Source organism: Armigeres subalbatus, chromosome 2, assembly GCF_024139115.2.
Source record: "Armigeres subalbatus isolate Guangzhou_Male chromosome 2, GZ_Asu_2, whole genome shotgun sequence".
Taxonomy (NCBI): Eukaryota; Metazoa; Arthropoda; class Insecta; order Diptera; family Culicidae; genus Armigeres; species Armigeres subalbatus.
In genome coordinates, this window is record NC_085140.1 from 84,122,419 (window position 1) to 84,137,589 (window position 15,171).

The 15,171-nt window shown below is 35.1% G+C and overlaps 1 protein-coding gene across 3 annotated transcripts in view; it reads right to left on the reverse strand.

The window, feature by feature from the left end:
* LOC134209595 (UPF0489 protein C5orf22 homolog) overlaps positions 1 to 13,875 on the reverse strand; it is a 31,746-nt gene extending 17,871 nt beyond the window's left edge. Inside the window, exons 1-3 of one of the 3 annotated variants that reach the window (XM_062685592.1) lie at positions 13,737 to 13,875; positions 13,413 to 13,674; positions 12,499 to 13,026 (exon numbers count right to left, since the gene is read on the reverse strand). In XM_062685592.1, coding sequence (XP_062541576.1) covers positions 12,499 to 12,968 — 470 coding nt within the window. In that variant the 5' untranslated portion in view covers positions 12,969 to 13,026; positions 13,413 to 13,674; positions 13,737 to 13,875. Of the gene's footprint in view, positions 1 to 12,498; positions 13,027 to 13,412; positions 13,675 to 13,705 lie in introns of all 3 variants that reach the window. The other 2 variants (XM_062685594.1, XM_062685595.1) reach the window with 2 other exon arrangements.
* Positions 13,876 to 15,171: the final 1,296 nt, after the last annotated feature.

Sequence of the window (15,171 nt, forward strand, 5' to 3'; positions counted from 1 at the left end):
TCACGCCCCAATTAAAAATAATTGCCGTAATAAAACCTGTCATACGGTCCACTATTTGAAAGTAATTCTTTACTCTCCACGCGTTCCAGAAGTCGCTTCGAGGTATGCTCTACAAGCTCTTGTAACGGCACTTCTGCAGCTGATGGATTTATAGAAAGACCTATCAGAAATTTTCATTAGTATTTATCATGTACTATGGATTAGTTATTTTGTATACCTGTAGGATAACACAACTTTTTGCTTCGACCAGTTTGTTATACGCTGGAAATATATCGACGCCTTTGACGATAGTTTGCTGTCTGATATTCGAATACTGAGCTTTAGAAAATCATTTTGCATAAAAATGCAAGAGCTTCCTCCGCTGTTAGAGCTACAACATCTTGATTTGAACGTTCTGCCGAACGCTGCAGCTCGAATGCTGCATCAGGGTTTTCTGACAATTTTTGAATCAATTTCCCAGCTTTACGAAACCCTGCCCGGGCTACGGAAGTCGCAGCAGCAAACAAAATCTCCTCCATTGAAAATTGATTAAGTATGGACTCAATCCGCCTTTTCTTTGTTTTGGATGTCAAAGCAGCGAAAGTTTTTGAAGTACGGCAGCCAGATGATTTTGAAGGAGAATGGATATCGACTACAAATTCTCCTGCGATCCAAGCTTCGTTCAACTTGAAAAAAATGGTCCCGTTTCCGGCCAGCTTCTCGCCATAGCTTTCGGAATTTCAGCAACACGAGGCTTAGCTTCTTTTTCACCAAATTTTCGTTTACTTCTAGGGAAATTCGATTCTTTACAAATTCTAGTAAATTTTTCAGTGTGTTTCCCTTCAAAAGAAGGAAGATGAGATCGGCCAGCTGAATCACTGTTGAAAAAGTATTATCGTTATTTGAATGTCAGCTCTCCAGAAAGTGACCTTACCTTGCTTCATTATGTAACGTTCTGACAATTCTTGTTTTGATGCAAATATCAGGCACTTGAAGCTACTAAAGGGTCTTAATCAATAGAAGTAATCATACTTATGATATGCATAAAAGAAATATATTGTCCAAGATAGGAAATTGTAAATAAGCAATAAATAAATAAAGTAAAAAAAATCCCATAATTCAAAATTTTTGGAAACATAAATAATTTAAAAAAAAAATAATAAAAAGGCATTAGTCATTTTGAACTGAAAATAACAATTATGCAAGAATAATTTTCAACAAAGAAATCGAAATTCTTCTTTGGAAAAAATATAATTTTCTTTATTAAAACAAAAACATTTGCAAAATTTTCCATAACATTTTTTTCTATATACATTGTAAACATTCCACAAAAAAAATTATATAGAGAAGCAAATAGGAAAAACTACATAAAAAGATTAAAAAAATCAATTAAATAAAATCAAATTTTCCTTGAACAATAAACACTCCCAAAGCAGGGGTCATTCATGCAAATTATGCTCCGTTTTATTGTTTTCTGTATTTTTCAATGAAAATTTTTATTTAATTTTATTGTTCTTCATTGATTTCAGTAATTTTTTTAAAATTTTTATGGAATATACAATCATTTTGTGGAAATTTTAGCAGTTTTTATTTCTATTCTGGTTTATTTATGGAAGTTTTGTTTTTTTTTTCTGGAAATTACATAAACAATATTCATGGAAATTATGCTCAGTTTTATTATTGTACATTTTTTCTACAACCGCAATTTTTATATTCAAAATTGCTAATATACCTTTGGATCTTGGAAAATAGATAGAGATTGATAATTTTGTGAGGAATGGTGGTTTGGTGCAACTTGGTCACCAGACTAAACAGATATTTCACTTTTACTCGATGTGTGCCAGAAGGACAAGTATAAATACCAGAAAGGTGAATGCAATTTTTTTGCCATACTTACAAACATACAATTACATCAACTTAACTCGTCGAGCTTAGTTGATTGGTTTATAACACTAAGGATCTCTGGTGCTCTATTATAAAATCGTCTTTGGAGTATTTTCGTCACACCTTGAAGTACGAGAAAGGCAAAAATTAACAAATTTAAACCGATGTCACTTTAGATACAAGAAAAACACCTCCTGATTTTTGATATGATATACTCTAGGGCTTACTCTTTGAAATGGTGTTAAAAGATTGAAATTATGGCTGCGCTATCCAGAGATATTGCCATTTTAAAAAAACATTTTTCTTTGGCGAAATGCGAATAACTTTTCATCTGCAAAAGATATCAACAAGCTACTATCAAGAAAAGCTGCGTCTCGAAGAGCTCTAAAAGTCGTTCGAAGACGACTAAACTGAGAAATTTGAAGAAAAAGTTAGAACAGAAAAACTGTTTTTGTGGGACCACCCTAAGTCTAAATGAGAAAAATGCTCTAAATTCGTCAATTTAAGAGCTACAGAAAATTTTTTTTTAGCAAAATGATTGGAATTAGCTAGCCTACAACTTTACAGAATAATGTTCACCCCTATTCTTGCAATTAAAAAGTTGATTTTTACATTTCATGAAAATGAGGACCACCCTAATTTTCATCAACATCCTGATAAAGTTCTTACTATTTGGAACAACTTTGTGGAACAAAGGTTTTTTCTAACTCTGCTATTTCAGGCTCAAAATACTAATTTCCACTTAATTTCGCTCTGTGGACCATTGTGCATTGATATGATGACACGTAACTTTGAGAGGATGAAGGAAGCCTACATCAGACTAGCTAAACGGATTGGACTAGTCATCAACACGTCGAAGACGAAGTACATGATAGAAAGAGGCTCAAGATAGGTCAATGTAAGCCACCCACCACGAGTTTCTATCGGTGGTGACGAAATCGACGTGGTTGAAGAATTCGTGTACTTGGGCTCACTGGTGACCGCCGATAACGATACCAGCAGAGAAATTCGGAGACGCATCATGGCAGGAAATCGTACGCACTTTGGACTCCGCAAGGCACTACGATCGAATAGAGTTCGCCGCCGTACCAAACTGACTATCTACATAACGCTTATAAGACCGGTAGTTCTCTACGGACACGAGACCTGGACGATGCTCGTGGAGGACCAACGCGCACTGGGAGTTTTCGAAAGGAAAGTGTTGCGTACCATCTATGGTGAGGTGCAGATGGCGGACGGTACGTGGAGGAGGCGAATGAACCACGAGTTGCATCAGCGTTTTCGGAGTGAAATGATAACCTTTTAGAACAACTTCGTTGTACGAGAAAGGCAAAAATCTTTTCATCTGTATTTCTTATTAAAAAAATCTTATCGATATCTGTATCGAACTGTTATCGATAAAACTTTTTTTACGTCTATCTATCAGTAGAAACAATTATAGAAAATGTCGTATGATGGCGCATTCACCTGTGAAATTTATCAATGTAATGAAGGTTAACAAACCTATCTGGGATTACCTTCAAGGGCTAACGACAAATTATGTAACGTAAAATTGACGCTTAATCTGACCCCTGCATCGTTATATACTTTATGAATAGATCCAATAGCAAATAAATTTATACTTAGAAATTTTTAAATCTTCAAAAATGAACTTAAACTTATTCGACTTATAAACAATACAACAGCTGATGAGTAGTACACAAGGTAGTACATTACCTTTTTTTGTATATTCAAGTTTGAGAACTTGCGAAACCATTATCGGCCTATCTCGCAAAAGCATTATACCGTGGATTTCCGAAAATTTGAACGTACCGTTAACGGGGTTCATTTTTAATTTAAACTTCTGGTTACTCTATAAGCATCAGAAACAATGGCTTCTGATTGCTCTCTTTACTTGTTTGCATTCTGCGTTCCATTTCACGATGATCTACTTTTCTTCTCTCCAAAACACGTGATAAATGATGTTTGAACTAGAGATGGGCGCTCAGATCCGGAACCGTTAAAAAGATCTGGATCTCTGAAGTGAGTGAATGATTCGTGGATCATTATTTAAAAGATCCGGTTTACCCGATCAATAAGTTATTAGACCATTTGTAGGGAAATAATAATAAAAAAAAAATTGTGATCCATACGCTTGCAAAGCAGAGAGGATGAAGTTATTGTCAGTACGCTTCAGAAGTGTGAGCCTGAATGACGAACGTTTCACTATTTTGCATTCTTCTTGCGTTTTGTTCTAAGGATCCTATTCGGTTAAAAGAAAAAGATCCGGATCATTAGAATGAATGACCCAGATCTGATCCGTTCATCAAAGTGATCCGTCTTGCCCATCTCTTTTGAACTACTTTTAATTTGAACGATGTTCAAACCAACGCAACGGGGTTCAAATTAAAAATGATCTAATTTCCTATAGGTAAATGATGCGTCTCTTCCTTTTATCTATGGTGCAAACCGTCAATTTGTTACAAAGATTGCTATCATACTATGCTAATAAATCACTAATTCTCCTTGTATATGATATAGGTAAAGGTGGGGAGACTTGATCCCCGGGGGGACTTGATCACCCCCTCTTTTGTCGGGGACTAAAGTAGTTTTGTTCTAGCGTATTTTTTAGTATAGATCCTCTAAACAAATGACCTTTATGTGTTGAGTAATTTTTTGGATTGACAACCTTATTTATTCTGCAGAGCGGTTTGTATGTTTTGACCTTCCTAAAGATTTTTTTATTGGCCAAGCAAAATTTGAACAACTTTTCATAACAATGACCAAATGCTGTCGTTTTTTCGCAGCACAAAGGCATATATGCTTAATGATCTGTACTGATGAAAATGTTAACATTCCATCTAAGTTTTAGGATATTTGGATTTGATATCATATTGCCTAAATGTCATCCATACAATCCATACAAAATTTGGGGAATAAATTAAAAAAATATAAATCTATTCTCAGGCTTCTAATTTTTTTTGTAGATTTGACAGATTTGATGAAGTGTTGTCAGGAACAGTGACGGGAAATGTCATTTCGATGTCATGGGACTAACTTGTTAATAACTTTTCTCAGAAGTCATTTACAATTATGTTTTCCATATAAACATGTAGCCCTCAAATGACCCGAAAACTTTTTCTAATAGGTAATTTCTCTAAATAGGATATTGGCGGCGTGAGAGCCGAATTAGTGTCAGATGACATTAATGTCATGACATTCCGTGACTTTTTTTTAATCTTGCTCTCATGGCTTACACTTTGTATTTAGAACAATGATCTGTTCGACAAAGTTCTAGGACCCTTTAAGTACTACATTGTAATAAAAAAATCCGAACTGTAAATAACTTTTGGAAAAAGTTATTACGAAAATAGTAATAGCAATGCCATGACATTTTTTTGACATTTCCCATCACTGGTCAGGAAAAATTATTTATTGCGTAGATATCAGTCTCCCAAAATTTAAAAATTGCATGTGGTAACATTCAGTAACAAAAATCGTACACGTATACGCACAGCAATTCGAAAATTCCGCGTATTTTGAAGTAAATATATTTAAAAAATCTGAGGGCACCTTTATAATTTTATCAAAGCAAGTTCTTGGAAAGGGATCAATTTCCCCCGAATATTTTAAAAGTCGATTTGTGACAGCACTCCAAAAAATCGATTGTGTATCAATAACAACAATAATTTAAAGACTGTCATAGTGTCATACATCAGTAAAGTTAAATACTATATTTCTTAGAGAGTCTGTGTGGAAATCGCGTATATTTATTTATTTTTGGCTGTGATACATCGGAAATCAGAAAAGGGGATCAAGAAAATACGTGCTTAGTTTTTCTTATGCTAAATCTGGGTGCATCCTAAGAAAAACGAAATTTGTCGTTGAACGTAGGCCAAGTTCCAGTTGAAATGTATAGCCAGTTAAGAAGAAGAAGAATCGAAAATGTTACATCTGTTTGCGTTTGCTATTATCCTGCAGGGGGTAAAACCCGCAAAGCTAAAATCTTCTATTTAATCAGCTAATATGAGTGGTTGATAAATATTCAGAATACAAACATACATCGGGTTCAATGGCCCGCTAATGATAGCGAAGGTCGCTCGTAGTATCATTGTCATGAATGGGACTGCGTGTTCGGATTGGATGAGACCGCGACCTTACTAAATTAATTTGTACGAGTTCCTAGATCATCATTCGTTCTTACATGTTTAGATACGTGTAACTGCCTCCACGTGCGGTGCTTTACGGTGTAGGCACGTGTAGGTGGAACTTAACTGTTGCGCAAGTTGCGAGCGCTCACTGCTGAGCTTCGTTCAGTTCACAGACACAACGTTTTCTATGTATTAGCGAATAACAGTGATGTCGATAGCCGGCACTGACCCAGTGACGATAACGTACGTATTTTTTGTAATAAAATTAGCGGAACAAGTTTGGAATCACTTCAAGGGCATGTTTATGACGGTTGTTGACCAACTTTTCTCTCCTTATCAGACATCATCACCAGTACATAAAAGCGTATAATCTTATACTAGTGGATGGCGAGTAGTTATCATCATATCTACAAACAGCGCAACCAATTAGTGGTATATGACAATATTTATCATATGCGTCAATATTCAAGGTAGCATGTCAAAGACCACACTTGTTACTTTTTTTTTACTTTTATCTTTTACAGGTTTTATTTCCTTCCTTATCTGTACATATTACGAATATCAATCAAAAATCAAAATAACCTTTTAGGGGCCATCCAGAAACCACGTGGTCATATTTTTTAAGATTTTCAACCCCCCTCCCCCCATGTGGTCTATCGTGGTCATTTGGCAGACCCCCCTCCCCCCTTTGACCACGTGGTTTTTTTCAAGTACAAAAAATTAAAAAAAAAACTCAATTAACTAAAACATATGGTTAATCCGATCAATTTTTAAGATAGACGATTTCAACTGATTCAAAATCAAACTAAACCCAGCATGGAAATTATAAATTTTCATGAATTCGAACATTTTGATGATGATATCATGTTGTAATGTGTATCAGGTATTAGGATATCTATACTATAACTCGCAATGTAATTTGTAATGGTTTAGAAATTTTATATAATTTGTTTTTTATTTGTTTTTGATGATTTTTTTAAAATAGGTAATTATGAAGTTCATCACTGAATATCCCTATAGTATAAAAAGTATAAAAAGAACTGAAAAGTCGTACTTTTTTCGGGTGTCATAGGCCAAACTTCTCTGAAGTACATATCCTCAAAAGTATCAAAAATCATGTCAAGAAACAAAATGTCCTAAGCAGTGTTGTAAAATGTCATTTTCATTCGTTTGTTTAATTTTCCCAGAACATTTTCCAGAAGGTAGCTATCAATTCATGATGTATGACGAACTTATAGCGCTTAAATGTGCCTACAGCTTTGTCTAACAAGACATTGCTGTAAATATGTAATCTGGGGCGTGGGAGGCAAAATGTCATTCAAATGACATTATGTCAAATGACACGTGACATTTTGGAGAGTTTTCACTCTCCAGCCTAAGATGTTATATTTAGAGCAATGTACCCTTGGACAAAAATATAGCCCTACTCAAGCGTTATGAGTACATCTAAAATTATGCAATAAATTTGGCTTCTAAAGAAAGTTATGAACAAATTAGTCAAATAACATGCAGATGACATTTTACAAGCCTGGTCCTAAGACATGGTATTACGGAGTTTTAGAACGACCAACCAAGTCCTGAACGATGTATCCGTGCATCGCTAAGCATCCAAGCAGGTCCATTGAGCCGATGCGATTTCATTTATTACTCAGCCTAAAAAAATTTAAAAAAATTCCATGACAATTAGGAAATTTCCAATAAAGAAATCATGGTATGAGAAATAAAAAAATATTAAATTTTCTACAAATAATGCAAAATTACAATAAACATAAAGAATTTTTCACAAAACAAAAATAAATTAACACTTTTAAAACCAAAAATTGCAAACATAAAAGAAGAATTTCCATAAAGAAATCAAAATGTTCCACGGAAAATACAAACATTCCATAAATAAATCAATATTAGAAATAAATAATAACAAAATTTTCCACAAAATAAATATTTTTTATTAAATTTTTCATTAAATTATTAAATTTTATTAAATAATTAAAACCTTTCCACGAAGAAATCAATAAATAGCATTGAAAACTGAAGGAAATTTTTAATTAAAGAATATAAAAAAGCAATAAAATTGAGCATTTTTCCATAGATTACCCTTCTCTAAAAGCGTTTGAAGTTCATGGAGAATTTTTATAAATTTAATTGCTTTGTAGTATTTTTTTAATTTTCTTAATTTTCATTGCTCTTCATTGATGTGAAAGAAACCCAGCATTGCTCAAGTGTTGCAATTGTCACAATGAACTATTTGCAGCACCACTCTAGATCAATTTCCGTGCGTTTGTTTTGTTTTCCTCAACAGCTGACCCAATATTGTATTTAAATTACTTTTTTACATTTCCCCGTTAAATTCACCAACGTTTTGTATAAACAAACCTTGCGGATCCCAAAACAAATCGATTACTGGAAAATCTTACAAATCGGTCAACCCGTTCGCGAGTTAAATCGTAAGGAAGGAAATCTAATTTTTATTATATAGAGATGTTGTGGATTTTTTGTTGAAAAAAATATTTATTTTGTGAAAAATTTTGTAATTGTTTATTGCTAATATTGATTTATTAATGAAAATTTTGTATTTTTTTCGTGGAACATATTGATTTCTTTATGGAAATTCTTATTTCATAATTGCAATTTTTGCTTGCTAGTTTATTATTGTTTTGTGGAAATTTTTCAACTATTTATGGAATTTTATATTTATTTAATACTCATACCCTGATTTCATATTGGCAATTTCCTATTTTGTTATGGAAAATTTCTATTTTTTCTTTATTAAAGAGATTTTCAGTCCAGAGCTGGCTCATCTCTCAAAATTTATAATTCTTCATTGAAATTTTATTTTGGTATCGACTACTACAGACTCTTTAGGTTATACAAAACGTCCAGGAAGTCGTAATGTTTGAACTACTTAATCATTCAAGTCCGTGAACCCAGTGCTTATAAGGCCCTACAAAAAAGTTTGCGAACAAACCTCATTGTCATTGTGCAACTTGATGTTGACTCAAGATAATTTTGGGTACCTTGTCTCTTGGATCTCATGTAAATAGAAACTAGGATCATATGCTTATTGCATCGGATTGGGTATATACCGATGATGAGGACATTGCAAATGTCTTGATTGATCTGGTAGATATCGTGGGCTTAACTTGAGAACGTTTTGGAGTACCTTGAGCATCTCGTATGTCTGAATATTCATCACTGCCTTAACGTTCAGGATGACCCATATTATCTCAGTGCTCAGAATGATTCAAACATTTCAACTTCATTTGCATGCTCTTAGAATCGAAATCTTCCCAAGGTTTCAGATACCTGAGTTTTCAGGGTCAGTCAAATTTGAGCTCCTATATTTTTCTGTAAAGCAAATATATAGATGAATAATTTTGCTGAAGAAAATGGTGGCTCTCTTTTGGGATTTTATAGACAATCAAAACGCTGGGCATATATGACCCATCCGTCCTGGAAGGGTTGAGATTTGTTTTGGAATTAAATTTCAATCGTTATTATAACACTATTTTTTAACCTACATTGTTTTAGGAATTAGAGTGTTTTTCTAGAACATTGCCACTTTTTTCATATCGCAGGAATCTCCTTAGTTCTAAGACCCTTTTATGAATTTAAAAGCATTTTATTAAGAATTTCATGTTGATTTTTCAAATGCAAGCTTCTCTATGTCATAACCTTTTTCATACGCACTACTAGAATTTCGTGCATTTAGAAAATTTAGGTGCATAATTAAATATTTCGATCAGTTATCCCAATTGTTCAATATCATAAAAACTAGGCTTCTTAAGCCTAAATTATTGCCTACATTTATTGCTAGGATTAATTTTAAATTCCAATATCTTCTGAATTTTCAATAATAATTATTCTGAAGTTGCAAGGAAACCCTTCGGAATATTGACGAGAAACTCTTCGGAGTCTCCACGGAAAAATCTTTAGAATTTCAACGAAATTTTTCCGAAATTCTGTGGAAGAGTTCGAAAAATGTCGATAGAAATTTTGAAGAACTAGAAGAATCCGTAGAAGGATCGTAAATGCATATTTACGATGAAAATTCAATAAACATCAAATTCCGAAGAATTTCCAGTACAAATTAGAAAAAAATCCAGCTCACTTGTTTTTAAAGAATCTCTAAACAAAATTTCAAAATCCTGGACAAGATTTATTTTTGAAAACCCAAAGATTCTTTTGGAGATAATCCAAAAAATCCAATTTCCACTCTTCTGTGGAAATTTCAAATAATGCCTCGAAAAAAAAAAATACTTGGAAAATTTAAAAAAAAAATGTGATAGAATTCACAAAGAGCATTAAAAACTATTCCGGAAATTTTTTAAAAATATGGAAATGTTTTTAAAAATATGGAAATTTGAAAAAAAAATATCCAAGAACTAAAAATCAACAGAAATATCAAAGTGTTTCATGTGGCATTGGCTGTTTAATATCCCTTGGAAATTCAGAAGAATTTTTCTTGAAAAATGTAGAAGTCTTCTTCTTCTTCTTCTTCTTCTTCTATGGCTCCACATTCCAACTGGAAGTTGGTCTACTTTATAACTTAGTATATTCTATTAGCATTTCCTCAGTTATAAATTGAATGCTTTAATATGCCAGACAGAATTCACATGGAATTTTTATCGGAGTTTTAAGGAAAATTTTTCGGAACTTACACTGGAGATGTTTTGTTTTTTTTTTCATTAACAATTTGTAGCAAAATTGTTCATTCTGAATGCCAGCACTTTATCAGAATTGTATGAAGTAATGTCAAAGTTTTTACAGGAAATTTCTTTACTGGATTTTTCCTGAATATCCACAAGAAATTCTTTTGAAGTTTTTTTCTTAAGATTTTTTCTTGGATTTTTGTAAAAACATGAACATTTTCCAAAATTGTAGTTGCAGTCCGCTGATGCAAAAGTGTCGGCGGCGTGATGCCAAAAACCATCTGCGGCGTTTTTTTTTTTGTGGAAATTGAGACTGAATTGCAACCTATTTTTTCGTTTATTTTTCATGGAAATAGAATCTACGGCTAAGATGGTCAAATAACGCAGATATGCATCGCTGCGCTACCGTTTTTTTTTTCGATGCACACCTACGTCCTTTTAACGCTGAGTTGAAAAGGTGCTACGTGGCATCGGCCCTAAGATGCGCTTTGCGTTTATTGATTAAATCATTAAATTTTAATGATTTGTATTTTTACACCGCTATTGTTATTCACCAAAGTTTTTCGTGTAAAAAAACCACGTGGTTCGAGGGCAACACCCCCTCCCCATGTGGCTTATCGTGGTCATTTTCAAGACCCCCCCTCCCAGCGTATATGACCACGTGGTTTCTGGACGGCCCCTTAGCAGAATCATGCAAGTTTTCTGTGAGAAGTTGTTTGTTAGCTAAAACAAAATTAACAAACGTCAGAGATATGACTGTAAAGCGTGTGAAAATTTAAAAAATAGTCATGTTTTCTATAATAAATGGTGTCTAACATTCGATGTCTAGGCAAAACAAAACTTTTTCTTCAAATGAGGATGAAAACGGGGTAAGATCGCCTCCCATGGCACAATAAGCATCTACCCTGCCGTGAATCGCATATCTGTCCCATCTTTGCTGGGTTACCTATTAATATGGGACAAATATGCGTTTCACGGCAGTACCCTTCAGTGTATCTTTCCTACCCAATTACCAAAACTTTCTTCCCGTAGTATTGTGGGGACGCAGAGTTATTCGCGATCTCTAGTAGCAATTCAGGTAGCAATAATAACTACACGCTAACCATTCCCTCTTTTTCCAACTGAATGTAAGGAATTGGCCGGCACCATAATTGTTCTACATTTGTGAGTTATTGAAACGTGTACATACATACTTCGATAATAGTTGATAAATCACAACTTTTATTCACTTGGACCGTAGTACAATTTACATCAGCTCTTATCAATCACAGAGTAGCGACCATTGATATGTACAGTCACAGCGAATAATATAACCTTTTTAATAAAAGATATTTTAGTTACAAGATAAAGATTGTCGCTATCGTCGCTGTCCGGAACATCTTTTGCTGGCGAGGATAGGGTGCTAAATGTAAATGAAGGAAAAATACATACGATTTGACAGTTCGGTGCCCAACATGTTTCGGACAGCAGAACAAAGGGAACCGAAGCGACAATCTTTATCTTGTAACTAAAATATCTTTTCCTATAATATAAGTGAATAATATAATAAACTCCCGAGCAGACTGTCAAACCGTAATTAAAAGAAAGACTTAACACGACGTAAAGATTATGCATATAAAGTGCGCATGCCCCTGTAACAGTCCGTTGAAGCGACAGAGACTCTGTAAACCGTTTTGATCAATTTGCTATTCCATTATCAGGAAATTCTTATACAATATGAAGATAGCAGTTATTCAACAAAGACCAGATAGAGCAAAATAGAACTATTGCATTGGGAAAACCCTTTGATAAATAGATATTATTCTACACAGTAGTGATGCTTATTAATGCTAAAGAATTAAACCTAGTTTACTTACTTGCCCTTTGGCATCTGATTGGCCCACTCAGGTTTGATCCACACGATTCGCTCCACATGGCCGGCAAACACCGTTGGCATCATCCAGTTCTCAATACTGATACTGTCGAGCAGATCCTCCTTATTGAACACGTACCCCGCCGGCATATGCTTCGGGATGCACATATCCGGATGTGAATCGAAGTGAAGGATGGTGTTACCCCGCAGGGGCAGATGCCTCGAACCGATGCACCGATAGAGGAAGGTCAACACATCGTGATGGTCTTCCACAATGAAGATGGGGACCTTGGAGAATACACGTGCCGTCGCACTGTCTGCCGTTGCTGCTTTTTGGTCATCGGCGGGGGTCAGACTCTCGGAGTTCGCCACTGAAGTCGTTGGAGTTGGAAATGAAGCTTGTGTAACGATTGTCGTTTCTGATGATGTTGACGTAGCGGTCGTCAGCCGTCCCTCGCCGTCTTCGTCACTCATGTTCACAGATCCTCACTTTTCAGAACCGATACTTCTTACTTCGACACCACTAAACACTCTGAATGGATATTAGAACAGATTCGATCAAACAACTATTTACGCCTCGGACAGACGCACACTGGGGCTGAATTCAGAAGCGATGAATTAATTTATATTTTGCATCTGAAACAGATTTTGGTTTGTAACATGTAACAGCAATCCGTAAATCTTTCTCACGTGATTTGTAAATGCACGCCTTCTTAATAGCATACATTGAAATAACAGAAAAAGAAAGAGCGAGCCTAGAAAGTTTTTCAACCTTTACTTTTTGTTGAAAATTAACAAAGCCATAATCTCTTCATTCATGCATAATACAAAATCAAAATCAAGTTTCTGTGTTTCTGCCCTAGTGTGGGACCTCGCGTATCCAGAAACAAAAACACTGAGCGCCACTCGTTCGCTTGCCTTCTTCGAATGTTTGTCTGTCTGTCGATGTGTGTCTCTTCTAACGATGAATCTGTATCTCTGCTCTGCCCGTGCCCGTGCGTGTGTACGTTTTTTTCCGTTCCCTCCTCAAGGCCTTCCAACTGCTGATGTCTTTGACCTCTGTCGTCTGCCACTATTTTGTTGCTGGGTCTTCAACGGATACGAATTTCGGTCCGGCCGCCTCTTGGCGATGGGCAATTCACGCGCAGCTCACTAATTCAATCCCGGCTGGTGCACACTCCTACAAAATATCAACTCAAACTGTATCCCACCGATTTCCGGTCTCGTCAGGAAGTAAATTACCTCGCATCGGAAGCTTCATAACGCTTTGGATCTTTTAAATTGTGAATTTCCATACACTCTTCCGATGACGAAGTACCTACACAAGGCAGATGCGCGCACGAATTCTGCCGCTCACTCACTGAATGTACTTTGACTGAACGACTATCCTACGATGCGAAGACTGAGTGCTGACTGATTGAATGGAACTTTTGAAAGAGTTCTTGTTTGTGAATGGAAATGCTACAATGGCTACAATTCAATGAGCTTTCTAGGGGTGTCTGATTTGAATTTTCAAAGTATATAGTTTTCACTTCAAAAATTTAATATGTATCCAATAGTAATTATTATTATGAAGATTGAAGATTATATAAAAAAAACTTTAAAATCATTATTTTTCTTGGTATATATATTTTTTTATATCTTTATTAGGGAGACTTTCAGCCCAAGGCTGGATCGTCTCGTAATTCTTGGTATATTGTCTATCTTATCTAAATCATATTTTAAAATGAATAATGAAAAAATTAATGGATATATTGAAATCGTTTTTGTTTTTTAGAAATATTTTTTAACATCTCTAGTGAGTAGAAAACATCTGCGCGCTTGCTGGGCGAACCAACACGAGCATCTTCTCAAAAACGGGTGAGTGCTGATGCGTGGTTTGACGTAAAAAGTTCCGTTCATTGATTGTGTTCCTTCGTGCACGATGCTGTGAAATAACGGGATCTCACGTCCAGTGCTGCTAAGACTGACCGAGGGGTATATTTGAGCATATTAGGGAACATCCACAAATTACGTAACGCTTAGAGGGGGGAGGGGGGTTGAAGGAAGTGTGACGATCCATACAAAATTTTCGGAAGCTTCATACAAAAAGTGTGACATAGGGGGGAGGGGGGCTTTGAAAAAGTCCAATTTTAGCGTTACGTAATTAATGGATCTTCCCTTATTGAAATCAGTGTACAGTATACCCCCGCTGATCCGTCAAATGTATGGCCGGACTACCGGGGTTGCTCTCGTTAATTCGACTGTCCAATCCAAATAAAATAAAAACAAACTCACAGCATTAAATTGAAAACTGACAGCATAAATTGTTTAAATGGGTGTTAATAATTTTTAATCCGAAAAATTCCGAGCTAGCGAGATCCGAACTAACGAGTAGTCGGATTGGCGAGGTCCGGATATGCGGGGGGATACTGTACATTGGTAAAAATCGATTTCTAAGATGGAAAAAACTGTTTACGAATGACTATAAATAGTGAAATCAGTAGTGATTCAGTTTCATTCAAAATTTTCGACCACTAAATTCTAGTTTGAATGTGGAGCGAAATTCGTTCATACATGTTTTTCAAATTTTCAAATAAATAAAATCATTATTGTAGAGTCGTCAACCGAAAGTTATACTTACTTGTTGGTTCAAATTACCGAATACCTCAATAATGCTAATCCCGCACTACTAGCA